The following is a 23,769-nucleotide window of genomic DNA, read 5'->3' as shown; positions in this document are numbered from 1 at the left end:
AATTAAATAGATGTGACTGTGGAGTCCTAGTGAAGTCTTTGGCAATGATTCTGTTTATTGCAGTACAGTAATGGTGCTCTGAAATTTCAATCAGCACTAATGCTAATTCCATAGGGATTCTTGATCACATCAGGAGTCTTTATTTCCTACTAAGACAAATAAACAAGTAAACCAAGCCTTAAACAAAAAGATGTTGTCTTTCCAAAGCTTCCAAATCTGAGTACCTAGGTTTGGGCTCCTAGATATATTTTTAGGCAACTAAATGAAAATGATCTGATTTTTAAGACGTGACCATGAAGTCACCAGAGGACGTCAGTGTATGTGTTACAGATTTTGAAGGTCTCACTTAGAGTTTCACTACAGATGTCAGAGCTTAAGGCACCTTGAAGAAGTGAGGACATTAATGTGAATATATGTGTGTGTTAAACTCTTTGCCACAAATAGTTATCAGGTCAATGCTGCTAGCTGTGATTTATTCTGAAATCTGCTGGCTTACGTCTTGTGGCTTTGCTGATAAATCCTTGGGCTAATGTAGACCAGCAAAGACGTTCAAGCAGAGGCTCAGATGTCCATTCTCTTTATCAGGAAACAGGCTTTTGGTTTGTTCTGCACCACGTGCCGACAGGGCCCTCGGCAGGCATGTATTCCCCCGGCTACTCGGAGCACATGCCGATGGGGAAATTCTCCAACAACCGAGCACATTCCAACTACCGGGTGAGTCTGCACGCAATGGGAATGCTGCCTCGGAAAAAAACACCATCTTCTCGCTCCAGCTCTTTGGGTCTGCAAGCTATTAATGCCTGTGCTTTCTGTTTCACCAAAAGTTACTGCAAGCTTGTTTGTGTCTGCAGATAAAGCAGCTTGCGTGCTGGCGTGGGAGCTCTTGGAGTCAGCCAGCACCCGCTTCGCTTGGCTCTTGGGCATTCAAAGAGGCTCTTGCCTCTGCTCAGGCTGCTGCTCTGCTGCTGCACTCCTAAAGTAGTGCCTCCAGGAGCATCTACTGGCGGTTTGTCTAATTATAGACCTCAGCTGCCAATGTTAGCAATTAACTGAACAGCTTCTAGAGGCATAAATACAGGCCGCTGTGTCTGATCGCCTTCTCTTTACTTATTTACCCTTAGCATGCTGTGTTGTGGGGCTGTGTGCTACCGACTGCTTTAGACTGCAGCAGGGTGTCTGTGGTTATGGGCATACATACGTTTACCAGGGAGATGCCGTTTCTGGAAATCTGTGGTATTTTGGGGGGATGTCTGCAGGTCTGGGTAGTCCTGGTGGCTCCTCTGTTTCACATGCTACAAACAGAAGCAGTTATTGGGATTGTGTGAATGACTTGGGCTTAGAACAGTTGGAGGTAGAGCCTAGGGATGGAGAGAACTGTAGAATATATACAGAATATTTACAGAATACTGTAATATTGCATTTCTGTTTTAGGCTGGAATGATCATCGATAATGGCGTTAAAACCACTCCAGCCTCTGCCAAGGATAAAAGACCTATCCTGACACTGATTTCTGGGAGGTAAAGCATTTTGTACAGTTGGGTTTGGAAAATACTTCTCTATAGCACTATCTGAAAGCTATAAAATTCCCCCCAAGAAAGTTGACCAGAATCATAGCAATGCCTTTGGGGTGGCTTTTATTGAGAAGAGGTCTTAGTTTACCACTTTCTAACTTAATCTTCTCCATCACCCTTCCTAATGGACCCCCAGCACTCACACCCTTCTGGTTTTGTCCTTGCTTTTTAGCTCTGAGCTGAGCTGGCATGAATGTTACATCTGCTATAGGGTGTACTGCTGACTTTTTATTTTTTGTAGATAAGCAAGTAAGTGAAATGTTGTCCAGTCAACAGCCCCATTAGGCATAACTTGCTGTAAGAGTTTCCCAGGAATAAGAAATTAAAGTATTTCCAGGAAATGCTGTTGATCTTCTTCATTCTTTTAGGACCTGCTTGAATAGGGAGTGCTTATGTAGCAGAGCTCACACTTTGATTTCCAGTTTCTGCCTATTCCCAAATCTGACACTACAATAATAATTACAATTGAATACACAGAGCGACCCATCATCCCTGCTGCTGTGCACAGGCTCTGTGCAGCATCATTGAGTCACTTAGAAATACTGGAAACTTCTCTATAGAGCCTATCGTGTCAGCAAACCTACCATGGCCTGGTGGCTTCTGAGAATCCCCACTCTTTGCCCAAAGCTGAGCCCAGTGAGGAGGCTGATGTAAGCAGAGGGCTTCTTGTGGGCAAAATGTAATAGCATAAGGACCGCACTTGCACCCTTTTATCTCCTTAGAGTTTGAATCTGGCTCTTAACTTAGTTACCAATCCCATGGAGAGAAAAGTGCTTAAATATTCTCAAGTTTTCTTTCCTGACAGACCAATTGCCTGCAGTTGCACGCAACCTGCATTCCCCCATGACTGAGTTTCTTCACAGAAGAAACCACATAGGAAAGAGAAACCTGCTGAAAACCCGGGCTCAACAGGGGAGAATGGCTGTTCATTTCTTCCTTTTCTCGTTTCTGTCTCTGGGGTATGAGTTACCCAGATTGCTGTGGTCATGCACTGGGCAAGCACCACCGGGCTGGGATCAGTCCTTGTCCCCAGGGGCACCCAGCCAGCAGCTCAGATATCGGTTATTTGTGATCCACATCACGCCAGTGCCCTGCCTAGCAGCTGATGCTAAAAGATGTTCAAAAGCGAATATTATTTACATTATTTCAACGCTCAATTAATTGAAATGATTAATTATAGACTACTAACAAAAGTAACTGCTAAAAAAATAATTTATTAAGAGCAGCTTGCTCTGCAAGTACCTCCAGATTCTCTTGGGAACTCGATGCTGCTTTTCCATGTAGCTGAACGTGTGCTTTGAGAAACTGCCTGCTGCCACAGGCACAGTAAGTAATTACAAAAGGCAATTTGTCCCTTGCCGTACAAAGGCAGGAACGACCCCTCGAAGCCAAGCAATTCATAATGCAGTCATGTTTGTGCTCGGGGATAACCCACCAGCACAGGCTGCAGCTCAGATTATTTATACCACTTTCTACTTTTCATGTGTCAAGACTGAAAGACTGAATAAATGATTATAGCTGGACTGGCTGGGGTAGACTTGGAGGTAGGCTGGACAGCTGGAGAGATTATTCTGCGTTCAGTTACAGCATTAAATATCTTGGCCAAATTCTGTACTCTGTAGTGTTCCTCTGGTTATACACGGATGTGAATGAAACTGGAATCCATCTCAAAATATCTGTATTTAACAATGTCTGGGGAATTCACAAAGGCTGATACTAAATCTCTCTCTGAAAGCAAATTCGCAGTGATGAAGCTGCCAAAGCAATATTCATTTACTGGAACGCTATCAGCCTGATGCTCAGTTTTAGACTGATATGATGGCTTATTAAGCAAAGCAAAGCGCTATTGAATATCTGTTAGCGATTTGACAGCTTGGCCTTGCTACCCGTTGGTGAGGTATGAATTTTAATCTCTGGACCATCCGTTGCTGGCACGGAGTTGGATACTCATCTGTCAGCGTTCTGAGCTGCGTAGTGTGATGGAAGATGCTCCTTTGGTAGCAGAAGCTGTGCCTGGGTAAATGACAGCTCAGCTCAGCATCACCATTGAGAGCCAGATCCTTGCTCAGATCCTGTGGCCGACATGCAGCAGCTGAGGGCACACATTGCTGCATTTTCCGCTTGTGTCTGCTTTTTTCCTACATCAGGCCAGTATTTCATCGTACTTGAGAACTTCAGAGTTAAAGCATCTCATATGTGTGTCCTGGGAACATATAGTGGGAATAGTGGAGGACATAATCTCAGCCCTTCTCCAAGATGTTTTAATTCCTTTCCACAGCAAGCAAAATTTGGCAGTGGTACTCCTTGCCACAGTATAGCCAAGGTTAGGAGATAAGAATGCTCAAAAGGGGAAACGAAAGGATATTTATCTAAATAACAGGAATGTGCTAAAGGATAACAGTAAGGGATTAAAAAATATCTCAGGCTTTTGGGAGCAATAATAAACTTTCCATGCTTTCAGCAATATATCAGCAATACAATAATGGAAAGGTGAAAGGAAACTTGGAGTGGGTCTTTACAACTGCTCTGCCTGGGCCGTCCTTCCCTTGGCAGCTGGGTCTGGCCATCGCCGCTTGACTACACACGCCACTTGGATGGACTATTCTCCTAAAGCTGTTCCTGAGTTAGCAGAAACCAGATGTTCAGCAGAGTTGTGCACCGAGCCAGGCTGCCTTCCCTCACCAACCTTTCTTCTTTCCTCCTGGTTGCAGATACAGCCCACACAAAGATGCTGATCCTTTGAAGCCCAGGGAACCTGCAATAATTGAGCGCTTTATTGCCTACAAGAATCAGGATCACGGGGCCTGGCTGCGGGGTGGAGATGTGTGGCTGGACAACTGCCAGTGAGTTTTGCCTTATTTCAACTCTCAAAGTTCAGCCTGGTGTTTATGGCCAGCATAGCTGTGGTTCAGACTATTTATATTGCTTTGCACCTTTCATATGGCCAAGATTGAAATACAGATGAAACGTTAAGTAAACACAGGCATTATTTTACACAAACAGAACCTGCTTTGTCTGAACTGTCTTCTGATTATTTCTCTATGTGATTCTGACCAGCGTTCAAAAATGGTCACATACACGTAGATACATAGATGCAAATGACTAGAAACAGACCACAATTTTTTACATTAGAAATGAGATGCTTTGAAAAGAAAGCAGAAAAATCCACCACCTTCCCTGGCTAAGCCTGGTCACAGATCAGTTTTATGTGGTTCACTGTTATGCTGAATAAGCAAGTCCTGACGGAGCAGACATAAAACTATGCATCATACCAGTGAGGGAGAGAGACTGGGCAAGTGCGTGTTGTACCCTTTGAAGGCCATTTCCTGCACTGGTCAGAACAGATATTTGTTTTGCGCTTGAAAACAGACGATCTCCTACAGTTTCTTTTGCTGAGCCAGGCTCTTGATATCAACCTCAATGAAGAAAGTGGAGAAAAAGGAAAAAGTTACTTTAGGAGGCATGTTGTGATAACCCTGGTAGGAATAGCTGTCACACTGTTATCTGGTGTCCAATTACCGGCCAGAGCTGCCTTACCTTCCAGTGACCCAAACCTCTTAAAGCAACCGGTGATATGAACAGGCTCTAGTGACCAGTCAGGCTGGCAAGAATGAGGCTGTAGCAGAACACTCAGAAATGCAATATTGATAATACAATTTATGCTTATTTGAACTTATGAGTCAGAAGTGTCTAGCACACTCCATGACCAGCAAGAATTGTCTTTGCAGATCACACTCATGTCATTTAAACATCTGTGTTGCTTATGGAGCAAATGCAGCGTGTGGAGGTTGCTGGAAGACTGAGTAGTTCATCAGTTTCCAGCAGCAAACCTATAAGTGTGCATGAATTTGAGGGAGCAGCCATCACACTGTAATTGTCTTTATAGCCACAGTAATTTACATTTGTATTGCTACAGGAAGACTTATGCATTACATTAACGAAACAAATGTTAATGTGGCATGCGGTATATAAACTACTGTGTGTGTCTGTGGGGCTGCAGCAAGCAGGGGGAGGCGATAGCGTGTGGAGGGCTGCCATCTAGAGACAGACACGGGACAAAGCTGGGTTTGCTCTGCTGCGGACTCTGCTGCTGGTTTTGCTGAGATCAGTGACAGAAGTATTAAGCGTGGCACTGATGTGCCGATACCATAAAGACTTACTCATACTATCGCATGAATTCCTATAAGCAGGAGTCACGGACTGACAGTTGTGATTAGCTCATCTGAAAGCTTTGGAATTTCAGCAAAGTGGCTGGACATTTTAATATTTTATTTTATTTTATTTTATTTTAATAATAAGGAAGACCTGATCTCTGTCTTCCTGTTGATGAAAGGGAAGCCAAGGTTTTCTGCTTTTATAACACTTTGTCTTGTAAAGATATTTTACAGAAGCAGTATCTCATAGGGAGCATGGAGGTGTGCTTAATGCAAAGTATTATTAAATAATAAAAACTAGTTGGAGTGAGAGAGAAACATGATCTTTTACCTAACAGTGAAAAGAGCACAGTCATTAGACACAGGGAAAAGCTTTATCAGACAAATAAACTATGCCCAGTAATCACCAGCTTAACCTCAGCTTGGAGCAATCAGGTGCACGTCTGCTGCTTCATATGATCTTCATATACATAAGATATGCCAAAGAAAGATCTTCCAAAGCTGGACAGGGAACAAACCTGGAAAAGCGTGTGTTCCCCATGAACACTGTTCAGTAATTAAGCCCTGCTGCCCCCCACCTCATAGATTTGGTTATTTTAGCTTGACATGATAAACCAAAACAAAACCAAGCATCTTCTGAAACATCTCTCTTCTCTTTGCAGGTTTGCTGACAACGGCATTGGCCTGACCTTGGCCAGGTAAGTGTGGCACAGGTTGTGCTGCAGCCCAGCCTGGGGCACAGCTGGTGGGATGGGGGTGAGCAGCCCCATCACCTCCAGCCCTTCCCTCCTTCCTAGTGGTGGGACTTTCCCTCACGATGATGGCTCAAAGCAAGAAATCAAGAACAGCCTGTTTGTTGGCGAGAGTGGGAACCTGGGCACCGAGACGATGGACAACGAGATCTGGGGACCCGGAGGTCTGGATCACAGGGGAAGGACCCTGCCCATTGGCCCGTAAGTTCAGCTCAGCACATCAAAGCATTCTCTGTTCCCACTCCCAGTGCAAACTCCAGCCCAGCATGGTTTCTTAAGCAATGTTCGGTTTAATAACCATTACACACAAAAGATTTGGTTTCATATCTCCCCATCCCAAAGTCCTCACTGTGCAGCTGCTGCTGGCAGGTACATACCTGAAGGCTGCCAAGACAGCATCGAAATCCTTGTTCCTTCCACCTCCCCTTTGCAAACAGAGCTGAGAAGACAGCAAGAGGTGTGTGTGCTAGCTGGGCACTTCTGGGTATGTGGTCAGCAGTGGCTGAGTAATGTGGCAGTATCCATCCAGGTCAGCTGCCAGGAAGCCTCGTAGAAGCCTTTTGCTGGTCTGGGACTGGCCCAGACCTGCTGCGCTACAGGAGTTTGTTGCCTTTGTTAAATAGTTTTGAAATGTCCAGTGAACTTTGTGTGTGGCCTCTTCCTAGACCTTAGTCCTACTCATTGGTTTGCAAGTGCAATAATGTTTTGTTGTTATTCCTAAAAACATAGTTATCCTAATGGTAGCCCTACAGGGAACAAACAGCTCAGCTGATTTTTTTTTCCGCTATATTATGTGCCTCGACTTTGCTTTTTAGTAGTGATACAAAAGGCTTATTATTAACTATAGCAATAATGAAAAGCCAATCTGCTATGACTCTCCTAATATCCTTTACATATATATGTGGGCATATCTCATCTTGGGTGTTGTGTGGAGAAACTCACAGTAACAGAACAAATGCACAGGAGCAGGCAAGTCTTGTCTAAGGGAAACCATTCATATGAGGAAGGGATCAAATTTATTTATCATGAGTGAAATTTGAAACATCTCAGCCTCTTAAGGAGTTTAAGCATCTCATGCACCTAATCAGTGTGAAAAATGGCGTGTTCTTTACTTTACAAATGATATCAGAAAGGCTGTTAATAAAGGTTCGTTAGTCTGCTCTTTCACCTCTTTTCAACCCTATAGATTGTAAGACCTTTCCTTGTTTTCAGATCTATTTTATTGCAGTCAAATTGCACTCTTTCTGTCCTTCTTTCAGCCCTGCTGTAACTTGTCCCAGTGCAGCTCTGATGAGTTTCAGGTTTCACTGCTGCAGAACTCATTTCTGATGGCAAACTTGGATTTATTCATTTTTAGGTCAATGCTTTGGCATTGCTGTAAGTTCCTTCCCTGGAGGAGCACACACCGAATAAAGATGGTCTGTTCAGACATAGAGAACTTGAGCTGAACTTGCAAGGATAAGAGGACTTTGCAGACCTAAAAGGGAAGGAAATCCCTTCTCTTCCAAAACACAAACTCAGGAGTCATCATAAGGACTGTGGGAAATGAAAGCAGCTGAGAAACAAGTGCTATGGGACTGTGCATGTCTAGAATACATTCTCATCCTCCTGCTAATGTGTCATGACCAAGTCTTTCTGTCTTTCCAAATGTGTTTTAGGGATTTTCCCATTCGAGGGATTCAATTCTATGATGGACCGATCAACGTCCAGAACTGCACCTTCCGCAAGTTTGCTGCCCTGGACGGCCGTCACACGAGTGCCCTGGCCTTCCGCCTCAACAATGCCTGGCAGAGCTGCCCCAACAACAACGTCACCGACATTCATTTTGAAGATGTCCCTGTGAGTTGTCCTTCCCAGCAAAGCCTTTTCCTCTTGGCTTGGAAATGGGGTTGTGGGCAAAAAGGGTGCAGCAGCCTTTAAGAGAAAACACAAGACCTTCAGGACGTTGCCCATTATCTTTGCCAGAAGTTTAACAAAGAGGGTGGCAGCTTAGAAAGAGAATATTGGATGGATGAAATAACAAAAACTCCAATTCTCTGACAGGCTTGCAGCAAGCCAGAAGCAGACGTTAGTTTCAAAAAAACAGTGACATTCAAATGGAAATCATTTCCATTTCTGCGCGTCTCAGAAAGTGTCGAAATAAGGAGAAGAATCTGCTCTCTTATTTTCAACAGCAGTATAATATTAAAGCAACAACTGAGGGGAGTCTGTTGTGGAAGGTCTAACTCACCTGGAAGCAGAAAATACTGATTTGGGGAACAGCCAGTGAAACTGAGCTAGTGCAGGGTGATTCTGCAGCCCTGCACACCAGGGTAATTCCACAGACTCCAGTTCTGCAGACATACATGAGAGCAGGACCCAGCCAAAAAAGGGTCTGCCAAACTTTGAATTACAGTATGAACTTCTGGGTGCTGGTCTGAACCTGCCTGGGGTCTGTGCTTTTGAGTTATTTTTGTATTTGCTTGCACAAATATGTGCTAACTGGTTTGCTGAGGTTCACCTCTAGCAGCTGTTAAACCCAACAGCCAAACATTACAAACAAATAAGTAAATAAAGTGGTTAGGACCGAAATTATTTGGGTTGCTTAACTTTCAGAAAATTAGCAGACTTGCTCGTGTGTCAGGAAAAGTGCTGACTAGCAATCCTTGTGCCAAATGGGATGGGAAAAGCAAAATTCCCCTAAAAGTGTTGGTCGATCACTCTCTCACGTTGCACCAGGCAGGCTGGTGACATGACATTTGTTTGTGCTGGATAAAAATATCAGTCCGGAGTTGTCTGCACCGCCATTTCCCAGGGGAGGTCGCTGATTGTTCCCAGCATCAGTGTGACTTTATGTGGCTTTGGAACCTTACAAATAAATTAGCAGACAAAGACCGAAGTGGCTTTAGTGAAATCACACTGTCTCCTGAACCTTCCTCCAGAATTTTAAAACAAACCTTCTCACAGCGGAGGTTGAAATGCTGGTTGTTTTAGCCTTTCCCCCGTGGTCAGCAGGGAAATCCGCATCTGCTCTGTCTGACAAATCAAACACACCTTTTAAGTGTGTTACCCAGCTCAGTGCTGACTTCATGCTTAACCAAGAGGCAGTGTGCGGGCAATGGAGAGACAATTCTAATATTCCTATACTAAATAACACTGATGTTCCTGCTGACTAACAAAACCAATATTTCAGTTCTTCCATTTTTGGATGCTCAGTTTCAGAAGCTTGTAGTCTTATTACCACATAAATACTATCTCAAAGGACCTGCAGTGCCAGGCTTTGTCCGGAGTCATGGGGCCTCAGAGCCATTGAACATCAAGCCCACAATGTCTCAAGCTGAGCAGCTGAAATCTGTGGCCATTTAAAGAATGGTGATGTTAATGCACACACGGATTTCTTCATGCCCACGTTGACCCACAAACTGAACATTATTTCTTGTCCAAGCTACTTTCTGATGCCAAATAAAGTCAGAAAATGGGTCCTTTGAGCCACTCAAGTGACCATAGCCAACCCTTGTTCTGTACTGTAAGTGATTAATTCTTTTCTGGAGATGTAAGTGTGTTTCACCGTTTTGTTTAGATTACCTCAAGGGTCTTCTTTGGAGAACCTGGACCCTGGTTCAATGATCTGGATATGGATGGTGATAAAACATCAGTTTTTCACGATGTAGATGGTTCTGTGTCGGAATATCCAGGCTCATACCTCATAAAAGAAGATAACTGGTTAATCAAGCACCCTGACTGCATTGACGTGCCTGACTGGAGAGGTTCCATCTGCAGCGGACACTTTGCACAGGTAAAGCTGCCTACTTTGCAGTATTTTTATCACTTTATTTTAAAGTTATTTGCACTGTAAAGCTTGACCTTTAAAAACTGACTTTCTTCAGGTGCTCGGCATTTATTTATCTGCATGTTTGCACAGATGGTTTTGAACATGAAGATTCTGTGGTACATTTCCAGACACTTTGCCCTGGACCATTAACAGCTCTAACAGCTTCTGCCTGAAGCCCCCTAAGAGCTCCATGAGCATTGACAGATTCATATTCATAAATCTATGGGCTGTCAGCTAGTTATTTTGCTTTGATTTATGGAGGGAAGTGTTGCCCACAGTGTTATGGGAAATGTACTAAGGAGTCGAAATTAGATTTCAACTCTTATGATCTTTCATCCTGTTGTGTAACCACCAAACTATTCTTCCTACCACACGAGCTCCGGGTGCCGTTGCCGTGAGAGAGTCCTCACTATTCCTTTGATGAGTAGCACCTTTTTTTTTTTTGTTTTGGGTGTTGCAACTGTTGTTTTTTTTCCTGCATGGTACCACTAAAGCAAATTTGTAACCACTGACCTGGTTTTCCTGCTTCTGAAATCCAGACAGAAGGGTCTTTGTTCAGAAATCAGATGTGTAAGATAGATCTGTCCCACTGCTGAGGGTCATCATTAATACTGAAAAATTGTTCAGCCCTAGAGCAGGTCTGTTTGAAACCTTAACTGGCACATGATCTTGAACTCAGCAGATGAGGAAATGATCCTTATTTTTTTTCTGAAAACAGTTTATTTAGTTGAAAAAGAAGCCTAAGAAATTGAATATACAAGTGTACGGCATCACACGGGTCCACTTCTTTTGACTAGCTGCACATTTAATGTTTTACTGTAGTTCATTAAACCCTTGGTGAATTTTTTTTCATCTAGATATACATCCAAGCCTACAAGCCAGCCAACCTGAAAATGAAAATAATAAAAAATGACTACCACAATCACCCACTCTACTTGGAAGGGGCTTTGAGCAAAAGCAGTCATTACCAGCAGTATCAGCCAGTTGTAACTCTGAGGAAAGGCTACACCATCCACTGGGACAAGACAGCCCCTGAAGAGCTGGCCATATGGCTCATCAACTTCAACAAGTGAGTGATCTGACCGAATTCCAACATTCCAGCCCAGTAATGTAACTGCACATTTTTAATGGGTGAGGTCATCACCTCATGAGCTCTTCCAGAATGAACGTGCTTGTTCCAGGAAGTCCATTGAGTTCACCATCTTAACAGCTGACATCTCAGATTCCTGTTACCTCCCCCAGGAAGCCCTTCAAGATAACACAGTTCATTTTTAGAAGCCTAATACTAATTAATTCCTGGTGCATGGGAGTCACAGGTGTGGAAGTCAGGAGCAGATTTGACCCACATTGCTTAACTAACCCATGGTTGTTATGTCTAATTTACATTTCATTGATTCATCCCAAGCCATTAAAATTTTAACTGGCCAGGAAAAAAATAAGTTACATTTCAGAGTGAAATATTTAGTTTGGCTTCTGGCTTGCCCAGGAAAATAATAGTCATGTGTTGACTTGTTATAACGTGGGTCTTTGCTATTTTTAGGAACGACTGGATCCAAGTAGGGTTTTGCTATCCGAAAGGGACGACGTTTTCCATTCTCTCAGACATCCACAACCGTCTCTTGAAGAAAACATACAAAACTGGAACGTTCTATAGAACCTCTCAAATGGAGAAACTGGAGCATAGATATCCTACCAAAGGATACTACTACTGGGATGAGGACACCGGGTAAGGAAGAAGGCGTTGCTGGTTGGACACAGCTTTGAGAAAGCTGCTGGGATCATGAGCTGTTTGGCTGATGCCATCAGTGGAGATCACAACAAAACCAGAAAGTCTTTCTGGGAATGTGACCAGCATTTAATTTTCCTGGGACTCCCACAGCTGCCAGTCATTCCCAGCCTCTGCTGCACTGCCAGTTACTCTGGCGGTAAATGCTTTGCCAAATTAATACGAATTAGGAAAAAAAGAGAAAAGCAAAGTGCAGACCATGAAACTGAACTGGAAACACACCCAACCCTTTTTGTTTTGAACAGCAACTATTTATAAACATTACAACAGGGATGCACAGGAACTAAGGGTGTAAAGCCTGTTATTTTCTTTTAAAGAATTAAAATAATGGGAAAGAAAGAAAAGACCTAGAGTACAAAGCATGTATTTCTACATAAATATATAATCATAAAATAGAGCTCAAAGGGAGTTCAGATGTCATCTTGTTTCTCTTTTATATTCCCTGACCTCCTCAAACCATTTCAGAGATGCATGTCCCCTGTATTTGCACATGGGATGTCGAGCACTATAAAATGCGGACATCGACACTGAGGGTTTGCAACACACGTTATTGCATTCGTAAGAAGTCCACCAAAACTGGGACTTAGTAACTTTTCTCACGGAAGTCTCAAAGTTGCTGTTCACTTTTCTCCCCTGCCTGCAGGCTGCTGTTTCTGAAACTCAAAGCTCAAAATGAGAAGGATAAATTTGCTTTCTGCTCTGTCAAAGGCTGCGAACGAATAAGGATCAAAGCTGTGATCCCAAAGACTGCTGGCATCAGTGACTGCGAAGCCATGGCCTATCCCAAGTACATTGAGACACCAATAGTAGAAGTGCCAATGCCTAAGAAGCTCTCTGGTGCACAACTGGTAAAGCAGTTGATTTCTTATCACAGAATTATTGTGCATGCCAGTCTGTAGATCTGGCATATGTTGTGGCTATAGACATAGAAAGACTTTGTCCCAGGTTCAGTATAACCTCTGCCTGATCTTCTGAAATGCTCCAGGTATGTGAAACAGTATGAAACAGGTTCTTGCACGCACAGAGAGCGCAGGCCCCCAAAGGACAGAGCTACCTAAGATTTCTTTTGAAGTTGGATAACGAGTCTTTAGGGGCTTTGTTTTCACAGGGTGAAAAGTGATGAGCTGGAAGACAGGTTGGCCCAGGGAATGTGATTCTGGAGACACACAAGCTTTCTTGCCTGGCTCTAAGAGCAGATTGTCAGAGAGGGGACTGCAGAGCTGAGTTTGTCATTCATGTAAAGGATTTCATACAAGGATGTGTCCTATATCCAGCCCAGTCTGGTTCTGGGGGAAGAAGAGGGATATTTATCTGGGTTGGGTTTTTTTGGTTGTTTGTTTTGTTTAGTTGGTTGGTTGCTCGGATTGGGGTTTTGTCTTTTGTTTTGGTTTGTTTTTTTGCACCCTTGAAGCAGGAATGCGCAAAGCCTCAGAGAATTATGTGTCAGCTCTCTAAAGGGAGAATCACTTTACCATTTGATTAAACCATTTAAATGACAGGATAAGCAAATACATTACCATTGTGCCTAGTCTCACTAACTATGTAACTTGGCAAGTTAGTACTTATTATGTAGCTTTCCTTTTGATTGAACTTCAAGGTTTAAAATGGTTTCTAAAAATGCAGTGTTCAGGTAATGGAAATCCTCACCAGAAACTATTTTCTTTTTGTTTTTTTTGGAAACAGAAGACTAAGGACCACCTACTAGAAGTGAAAATAGAAACTTATAAGAAACAGTACTTCCACCTAAAGGATGACTTTGCATACATTGAGGTGAGCAGACCTTCCCCATGAACATTATGGGACAAAAGTTTAAGATATTTGCTTCTTTTTTATGGATGAGTTGCTTATGAAGTTACCTTGGATAGTTAAATTCAGGTCTCTTTTGCTTTGTATTTTGGAAAAAAAAAAAAAAAGTTGTAACTTCTACATATTAGCAGTAATTCATATTAGCTTGACCTCAGAGATCTAGAATTCTGCCCTTTGATAGAAAGAGCAGTCCCATGGCTCATCACTTTTAGTGCCTCTTGTTCTTTGTAATTGTGTTACTTTGACAGATTAAGAGTATTATTCCACACCCACAGGTTGATGGTGTGAGGTTTTTCCTCACTGATGAGGGTATCCAGCTGGTTGTGATTGATGGGCATCGTGGGAAAGTCGTTGATCGTGTGACATTCAAAAACTCAATTCTACAAGGAATCCCAGCACAGATAGAAAATTACGTCAACAACATCAGAGATCAGTAAGTAAATAATCTGGTGTTACGAAGGAGTAATATACAAGAATGCCATGCAACACTCATCTTTTTCCTGGATTTTGTCACCCAACATGGGCCAGACTGACCGGGCTGACAATGAGTTCTTGTACCTGCTGACTCCAACTGAGTCCAAACGTGAGCGGGACATGCAGGCAGCAGCAGAATGCAGACTGTGTGATTTAGGAACTGACCGAGCCCCAGATAAACTGCAGGGGTACACGTGATTAATAAACTGCAGATCTACATTTATGCTGTGAGTTACAGACAAACTGCAGACTTAAATTCACAGACTCTGCACTTATCGGCACAGATGTGCGCAGTTTACATTTTTCTGTTGCCTGCATGCTCTCTCAAATAGCAGAAAATTCCACTCATAAAACAAATTCCTCTTTGCACATGTTCCCTGCCCAGACATAAGGGCTGAGTGCTTTTATTTTTTAAGTACGGGCAGCCAGAAATGCAGAGTTTTTTGAGTGATAAGTATCCAACACATGTTCCTGCATCTTGGAGGACAGCAGCTTTGTCTGCTGGAGAACATGGGAACATCAGAAACTCTTTAACCAAAGGGCTTGTTCTCATATTAGTTTGTGGAATGCTATTGGGAAATGGATATATTTCATCGTTATTAAATCTGTTTTGATTGGAAATCTGTTATGTAACATTTAATACAAATATGATTGCTTTGTTGCTGAATCATCTGACATAACTGTGGACAGATAACAGGATATTGTTCTGGCATTTGTTCTAGAGGCTCGGCGGGGAGGTTTCAGCAGGGTGCCATGCAGGTGGATCAAGATTTGTTTCTAGTGTCTTAAGTAATTCTGAAGATTGCAAAAAAATACATTGAGTAATAACTGCAGAGAAGCATGGTAGTTGCTGACTTTTATTTCATAAAAAGCTTTTCAGAGAGGCCGTTATCCCCCTTTGCAAAAAATCCAGTCTCAGTCCTGGCTGGATCCAGCTCCTGGATTCTTTCTTACTTAAGAAGACTGAATTGTAATCAGACTTCTCAAGTATTTAAGTTTTTCTGAGCCTCATTGTGTTCTCTGAATGAGTTTCCCAGGGACAAGAAAACAAAACATCTGGCGAATTTATTTTAAACTTCCACAGCAGAAAAGGCTTAATAGAAAGTAATGATTTTAGTGAACTGAAGGAAGAAAAAATAGGTGATTTAGCATTTGCAAAGTAGTCAAAACCAGCCTGCCAGCCCAATCCACTCTTGTAAGCACCTCAGGTTTATTCTAAGAAAAGTCCTGATGATTCTTAACTCTTTTTCTTCTCTGTTCCTCCACCACCACCCGTTGCTATTTTTCCCTGAACAGTTCCACTTCCAGCTGAGGTGTTAAGATGTAACTGCTGCTCCGGGCAGCTCAGGGCTGGAGCTCTGCAGGAGCTGTTTCCTAATTAATTTCGGTGACTCGTGTCCACTGTGATGCTGGAAAGCAGACCCAGCAAGGCTCCCATTCTCCAAGACTGCAATTGCCTTTAGAGTCAGGGAAGTTTCATCCATGGCAACTCTGCAAGGTGGAATGAAATAATTTAATCTAAGGAAGTGTTTGCTCAATTACTGTTGTGCAGTTTTAATCGGGAGGTGAACAAAGAAGACATCCCAGCCTCACTGAACTTACTAGCAAAACTTCTATAGAACTCACTGGAGTGTAGCTTTTCTTTGTTAGGCTTTGAGATAATCATCGGGGGTGTTTGTGTGTCTTGTAGGGAGCTAAAATTGGCTGAGTATCCTGTGTTTCTCCCCCAAAAAGTATCACTATGTGATTATCTCTTTAGGTTTAACATGGATTTTTATTCTGCTCCTCTTGAATTAAGCCTAGGCAGCTACTGAGTTTTAACCAAGCATTGCAGATTGACATTAACTTAATTCACCTTAAGTCTTTTATTTATCATTTGGCACTTGTAGAGGACCCCAAGAATTTTGAGATGAAACACAGTACATACAACTAAGGCAGTAATAATATTAATGCTACACTTTTTTAAGCAAAAGCAGGCTGACAATGAAGGAAAATTGTCAGGCCAGCAGGTCTCAAATAAGTGAAGTTCTTCAGGTTTAATCTGCTAATGATGAAAGAACAAGAAATTACCCGAGACTTGCTAAGAGCATCCCAGGAGGAGCATGTCCTGAGCAAAGCAGGATAGAACTGCTGTTTGGAAACCTGTAAATCATCCTAGAAAACGGTGTTTTAAAGGAAAAAACAAAAGAAATTCTGTCTGCTTTCTAGTGGGTTTTGCATGATTGGAAAAGCAAATGTATGACTAAACTGTTGGAAAGCATTGACACAAGCCATTAAAGCAGAAACCACTATAGTTCGTGAGTGTCTATGGGTCACACAGGCAGGAGTTACCGGTGCTCAAGACCAACAAGCAAGGAATGCATTCTGTCTCTTCATCTGTTTATAAATGGCTTTGTTTCCTTCAGCTCCATAGTGCTGGTGACATCTAAAGGAAGATTCATTTCAAGAGGACCATGGACAAAAGTACTGGAGAAACTTGGAGCAGGAGAGGGCTTTAGATTAAAAGGTAACCACTTTTTAAAAACTCAATTTTAAACCCCTTTGAACTATTCCCTTCCCTTCATTCCAACTAGGACCTTTTCCTACTTCTTAACTTTGCCTTGCTTGTTTCTATCAGCATGTGCTCAAACATCCTGGGAACAGTCATTTCTATATTCGGTAAGGTGGTATCCACTGCAGCTTTGGATAACAGCACTCACTTTAATACTGTAGAAGGGGAAAGTGCCCTGGTAGTTGTTCTTAGAAGTAAAGAAATCAGGAGGTTTGATTTTCCAGATTAGTTTTAAATAAAAAAGGCACTTTAACAATAGGAATATTGGACTTTTTTTTTTTCCACACTAAATGCCCCCAAACAGGATTTTTTACTTCTCTGAACTTATTTTTAGCTGCTTTTCTCTTGCAACAAAATTCTGACTCGATGGCCCAAAGCCTATAGATTTCAAATCATCACGTATTGCACTAGAATATTGCTTTACTGTGTGTGTTGCTCTGATCCGCTGTGTGAGTTTTTGACTTGCTTTCCTCTTTTGTGTGTGTAAGCTCGCTAACGTAGGTTTTTGTCTGTTGTGCTGTCCCTCATCACCCCCTCACCTTTCCCGAGCAGGAAAGGGTTTTGAGTATGACCATCATGCAAACAATTATAGCTTCAAAAGAGAGCTCAAGCCGCCTGCTAAGAAGGGTGTTTCCTCCTCTCTTTCTTCTCTGCTATGTATCACACATTGTTAATTAATGGAAGCATACAACATGTAAATACAATTTTAATTAAGCTTCATTGGGAAGGTATTTCTTTAGTACCTGGAGAATGCATAATTGGGAAAGCTTGAGTGCATGTGCATGCTCATGTGAACCTGCATCCATCCAGTCAGGGGGTGTAGCCACCACACAGGTGGTTTTCTGGGCAGCCCTAGCACACTCCTAATAATACATTTGCTCTGATTTGCAGAAAAAATGGCTTTTGTCGGCTTCAAAGGCAGCTTCCGCCCTGTCTGGGTGAAGCTGGTCACTGATGAGGACTCTGCTAAAATCTACCAAGCGCTGCCAATTCCTGTGGTGAAGAAAATGAAGTTATGAGGACAGAGAGCTCTGGCTGCCGGCGCTGCCCCCGCGGGACGGACTGACTGCAGGCACCCCGCTCCGGAGGCGCAACGTTGTCTTGTTCTTGTTGTTCACAAAGAAATCTGACTGTAAGTAGCTAAAGTGGCCACGTGTGACAGAAAAGCCTTCTCCTCTGCCATCAGCGTGTTCTGTGATCACCAGCCCCTCGCCGGTTGACTCTCATGTTACTAAGCGAGGTTTGACCTGTTTTACAAGGTACTGGTTTTATCAGCAACCCTGTGACAGACTAACTTATGTGCTGCCTATTGAAGGGGGAGCTATAGGCCTGATGGCCATTGAGAATTATTGCTTTTACCAGCCTCTAAGTTGTCAAAACACTTTTTTTCTCCCCCTGGTTTAACTATTTGCTCATATAAACATGAAATGCCAATTCAAAGGCTGGTTGAAAATCTAATATAGAAAGATTCAATGAATGATTACTTAGATGCTGGGAAACTTCACTGGACAGTAAGAATTTATCCTAAAGCTTCAATGATATTTGATCAAGCTCTTTGGGATCTGTGTTGTACGTGCACATAGTTGGGGAAGAGATTAGAGAAGGAGCAGATAAAATATGCCAGCAGGGGCTGTTGAAACCACATATTTCTGTTTGCTCAGAAAATTGTGTTTCTCCTATGGATGAAGGTTTTTTAATAGTGGCTGCTCGAATTGAAAGTTTTCCTTCAACAAGCAGCTGTAGGCTAGAAGGAAAGCAATGTCTATGAGCACATATATTTTCTCAGCCTTTCCCATACAGTAATACTGTTCAGGATCAGTCTGGAGGGTTTATGGTAGCCAAAGTCGTCCTGTTCAAGGCTTCCAGTTTCTAACTGGGAATACTGGGACTCGCCTTATTCAACCTCAGATAGGGTGGGCGGCTCCAGGGAGGGCAGAGGGAGCAGGATCAGCCCCCTCTGCTGTGTGGTGCTTTCTGATCCTGTCCTCAGGCTTAAAGGCATGAGTGTCTTGATCCTCCTGGAACAGTTACATGAGATGGAAGGTGACAGAGGTCTTAACAGGTATCTGAAGAATTAGTGGGACTCTCCATACACTAGGTGGATGTCTTGTGCCTCCTTCCCCGCTTCTTCAAAGCAATATCTGGGTTATGAAGGCAGATTAGTGTGAATCAGGACTCCTGCGGGGACATCCCTTGAAGCTGGGAAACTAAACATTATCTTGTAAAATGCTGTAAACACTTCCAGCGTACAGTGATGTTTCTGTCTGTTTTTCAGAAGTGCCATGAAGGCATCTCTGGAGCCTGTGGCTGTTCTAAGAAATCTAAGGGGGAAAGGGTAAAAAATAGGATGATGAGCTTTTCAAAGCACATAGAATGTCAGTTTTGCCAATAATATCTGGGTTTGTTTCCTCACTTTCTCTCTGCCTGTCCCCATTGCTGCAGAAATTATTCCAGTTGCTGATGGTTAATTCATTTTGTTCTGTTTTAATTCAAGCTCATGTCATTTTTTCCCCACTGTATCCAAAACGCTATCATCTTGCAGCTGGAATGAAAGAGCAAGGATTTTGTGTGTCATTCCAAAGGCTTGGGAAGGTGTTACACTCTATAACCCTGGTTTAGATCAATTGCTCTGAAAGTCAAAGCAACCATGAGCAAAATTTAGACAGTGCTGCAGCTTACATTCCACTCAAGTCTCTCCTGGGTTTTGAAACTGGAAATGTTCTTTTCAGTCTTATTCTGTAGTTGAACTCAATGAATGTTGTATGTATTGTTGGTGTTGTTTTTGGTTTGTTTTTTTTTTTAGAAAGCACCAAGCTTTCCCTCCCTTGCTTCCCAACAAGAATCTGTTACCAGATGCTCTTTAGGTATTTGTGCCATTTCTAGAATGAATAGGCAACACTTGTAAAAGGTGAGCGTTTTCTTTTTCCACAGTGTCTTATGGTGGTTTGGAGATTTCACAAGCTATTCCTTGAAAAAGTCAGTCTCACTTGTGGTTCAACCATGCTTATCCTAAGGTCATTTATCTGATGTTCTCTTATAGCCAAAATACAGCCAGGTCCCTGAAGTCAAGCAAACAGACTTAAAAAAATAAGTCCCTTGAGTACATTAGTCTGGGTTACTGAAACCTCTTTGCTGTCCTGAGGCAATTCGGTTGGTATCATTGCACCAGTGTTAGTGGACCACACTGGCTTCCAAGAGATGGACCGAAGCAGGAGTATTTCTTTCACAAGCACTTAACAAACGGTTGGCAGGAAAGCTGGGCTCAGGATGAACCTGGTTTAGGATTCGTCTCTCTGGGGTGCTCTGCCAGCTGGTTCCCTTCTCCTGCTCTCTGTGAGCGTGTGAACGCCCGGGAGGCTCAGACCAGGTGGGTCCATCCCCTGGACTGGTTGGTTCAGCTTATATGAGCACGCTGCCGTCATGCTCAAGTGTAGCTTCTGATTTTACTATTTTTTGGGAATTCTCAGGGTGCAATCATAAGACTTGGCTTTAGGAAAAGCTCTTTTCTCTTTTTTTTTTTTTTTTCTAAAAAAATATTACCTTATTAAGAGAAGAAAACATTTAGCTTGTTCTCTCATGCACAGCTTGGCACGTGGGGCCTGTTTGGAGCTCAGGTGGGTCTCGCAGTGAATAGGAGTTTGGGATCGCTGCATTCTGTAAGCCTGAGGGATAACAGAGCATCCCAGTAGTGCAACGGAGCAGTGAAATACAAAGGGCTCCCACCAGCCCTTAGGGATGGAGACAGAACGCAGCCTGACACCGTCACCAGTCAGCAATAGTTTTGTGCCATGATTATTTATCAATCTTTGACTGTTGTAGAATTTGCACCTGCACATTTTGACAAGTGAATTACCCGACTGTTCTCTGTACATCCTGTACAGCCCCCGCACAAGCTGCAGTTACCCTCTGTAAGGTTTTATTACTGCAAATGTTTCTGTGTTTGCCTACACAATTGCCATTGGTAGAGTGGGGTTTTTTTGATTACATTTTGTTTGTTTGTCTATTTGTTTGTTTGGATGCTTGGGTTTTTTTTTGCCTCTGTTTGAATGCTTGTTTTACCTGTCGCCGAAATAGCTGGTCCTTTTTCGGAGTTAGATGTTTGTACATTTTCTTATAGACTTTCCAATGAAAAAAAGATATATTTTCTATTAATTTATTACAATGGCACTAAGACAACTAAATTGCAGACATACGAAGCATTTTTACGGAGTTTAGCATTGTCCGGGTTGTTCAGGAGGTCAACAATGTGTCTTTTCTGATAATCTGCTTTGCACTTGGAAGCTCTGTGTCCGCAGACCACGGTAATGCAGTGACTGTCTGGTTTATGATGACAAAAGAACCCTTGGGACGTTGGTTCCAACAGATTGTGGCTTACAACTGACATAACATGTAGTTGTTTGGAGTACACAACGTTTATCAAAATAAATATTCCATGCAAATTTCTTATTTTATTTGTCTCGTCTCTTCAGTACCTGTTTAACAATGAACTATTAACTTAAGTGTGACTTTGACTGTCAATTTTTACCTCTGTGTGCGGATATGGGGTTGTGTATGACAACGGTCTAAGTGTAGGTAGTTATATGTGTGTGTGTAAGGGGTGGGTATAGCTGTGTGTGGCTGATTCTGTGTGTGTATTTGTGCGTAAAAGGGTGGTGTGTTTATGTTACTAAAGATTAAAAAGCATAAAAATATAAAATATTATATATGTTCATTATATGGATAATATATTTTAAATAAAAGATAAATTATTACATAGGTGATGTGATATATAAAATAATACATTATATAATATGTTAGGTCATAGAGTGCTATATATTATTATGCATCTTATTATATGTAGTATATTAGTATAGTATATCATAGTATAGTATATCATAGTAATCATAATTATATAATATTGTTACATTATGTTACAGATACCAATATAATAAGCCATAATAATGACATAATTAATACTAAGGAAATAATATAATTATATTATAATATAAAATATAATATGTTCTTAAAATGTATAGCATAATGATATAATATGAAAAACGTTACATTACTATGTGTTATGATACGATGTATTACTGCAGACTTTATATATTATGTGACTATGCATAATATTAATGTTATGATATTATATTATAGATTTATATATATTTATATATTAATATAAAACATATATATTGATATATTATTAAATTAACTTTAATTATAGCAATAATATTTTTGTATTATATTGGGATCTAGAATGTAAGATAATATAATACAATATAGTAATATAATACAATATAGTAATACAATACAATACAATACAATATAAATAAAGCGGCAGGGGCCTTTGCCTGTCCGCGCCCGCCCCCTAGTGGTCGCACGGGAGCACAGAGCCCGCTCCCCCCCACCCCGCGAAGAATTTTAGTGCTGGGTCGTGTGTGTGTTATATTTTGCTGGTTTGGACAACGGAAAGCGAGGGGGGGGGAAGTTGAATCACAAACCAAGACAGACGCAGCGATTTGGGCTCTTCCATAAATGCCGCGTGTCACACATATTAGGGCAACGAAGATGATTAAGGGAGTGGAGCACCTCCCTTATGAAGAAAGGCTGAGGGAGCTGGGGCTCTTTAGTTTGGAGAAGAGGAAACTAAGGGGGGAACTCATAAATGTTTATAAATATATAAAGGGTGAGTACCATGAGGATGAAGCCAGGCTCTTCTCGGTGGCAAACAATGATAGGACAAGGGGTAATGGGATCAAGCTGGAGCACAAGAGGTTCTGCTTAAATTTGAGAAAAAACTTCTCAGTAAGGGTGACAAAGCATGGGAACAGGCTGCCCAGGGGGGTTGTGGTGTCTCCTTCTCTGGAGACATTCAAAACCCGCCTGGACATGTTCCTGTGCGACCTCACCTGGGCGTTCCTGCTGCAGCAGGGGGATTGGACTAGATGATCTTTTGAGGTCCCTTCCCATCCCAAACATACTGTGATACTGTGTGATATTCCGTCTCTTCTGAGCTGTCGGAGCTGCAAGATGTGAGGCTGTGCCTCCTCTACTGAACAGATCATCCCAAATCCACCCGAGGAGAAACACCCTTTGTCCAGTGTCCTAAATAAAGAGGTTGTTTTGTGACACCCAAAGGATGGGAGGGATGTGTGGAAACCACCATGCGGCTCCACCCTCCGGCTTCCTTCCTCCTGCTCGTCTTCTTCACGAACGCCGCTCCGCGCACACAACGAGCGGAGCCAGTGAGACGCACCGCGTAACCCCCGCAGCACAACCTGGGGGAGGTTCGGGGCTTTGGGAAGAGAGTAACCTGCAGCCTTTGAGTTTGAAACAGGAAAACAGGAGAAGAAAACGAAAAAGGAAAAAAGGAGAAAATTGTGTGAAAGAAAAAAAATGCACCAAAGGAAAAATAAAAGGGGGAAAAAAATGTTAAAAAAAAAAAAAGGTGAAAAAAATGCAAAAAAGAAAAAGGTAAAACAAAAATGTGGAAAAGGGCAAGGAAATAAATAGGGGAAAAATTAAAAAGGCAAAAAGAAAGGCGAACAAAAGAGAAAAAAAGAGGCAATAAAAACAAAAAGACAAAGAGGAAAAGGTGGAAAAAAGGCAAAAAGAGGCAGGGTGAAAACAGAAATGGGGGAAGAGAGAGGTGGGAAAAGGGGTGAGAGAAAGAGAAAGAGGCAAATAAAAGGGAAAAAAAGGGGACAAAAGGAAAAGTGGAAAAACGGGTAGAGGTGTGAAGAAAAAAGGCAAAAAAAGGGCAAAAACAGATGCAGAAAATAAAAATCTGAAAAAAAAAAACCCACAAAAAAAAGTGGTTAAAAAAAGTGAAAGAAGAGGGATAAAAAAGGGTGAAAAAGGATTAAAAAAAAGGGCCACAAGAAA

At 42.1% G+C, this 23,769-nt stretch overlaps 1 protein-coding gene across 4 annotated transcripts in view; it reads left to right on the top strand.

Annotated features, from left to right (window-relative positions):
* CEMIP (cell migration inducing hyaluronidase 1) overlaps positions 1 to 21,351 on the top strand; it is a 107,182-nt gene extending 85,831 nt beyond the window's left edge. For all 4 annotated transcript variants that reach the window (XM_065076513.1, XM_065076511.1, XM_065076514.1 and 1 more), the window contains exons 16-29: positions 586 to 714; positions 1,432 to 1,517; positions 4,283 to 4,414; positions 6,388 to 6,423; positions 6,523 to 6,678; positions 8,136 to 8,316; positions 10,037 to 10,252; positions 11,146 to 11,357; positions 11,829 to 12,014; positions 12,718 to 12,922; positions 13,758 to 13,844; positions 14,156 to 14,313; positions 16,760 to 16,860; positions 17,797 to 21,351. In XM_065076513.1, coding sequence (XP_064932585.1) covers positions 586 to 714; positions 1,432 to 1,517; positions 4,283 to 4,414; positions 6,388 to 6,423; positions 6,523 to 6,678; positions 8,136 to 8,316; positions 10,037 to 10,252; positions 11,146 to 11,357; positions 11,829 to 12,014; positions 12,718 to 12,922; positions 13,758 to 13,844; positions 14,156 to 14,313; positions 16,760 to 16,860; positions 17,797 to 17,924 — 2,013 coding nt within the window. In that variant the 3' untranslated portion in view covers positions 17,925 to 21,351. The remainder of the gene's footprint in view (positions 1 to 585; positions 715 to 1,431; positions 1,518 to 4,282; positions 4,415 to 6,387; positions 6,424 to 6,522; positions 6,679 to 8,135; positions 8,317 to 10,036; positions 10,253 to 11,145; positions 11,358 to 11,828; positions 12,015 to 12,717; positions 12,923 to 13,757; positions 13,845 to 14,155; positions 14,314 to 16,759; positions 16,861 to 17,796) is intronic.
* Positions 21,352 to 23,769: the final 2,418 nt, after the last annotated feature.

The sequence above is a fragment of the Columba livia genome, chromosome 11 (assembly GCF_036013475.1).
Source record: "Columba livia isolate bColLiv1 breed racing homer chromosome 11, bColLiv1.pat.W.v2, whole genome shotgun sequence".
Taxonomy (NCBI): Eukaryota; Metazoa; Chordata; class Aves; order Columbiformes; family Columbidae; genus Columba; species Columba livia.
Note: the sequence above shows the minus strand (reverse complement) of the source record. Positions and strands in the feature narration are given on the sequence as shown.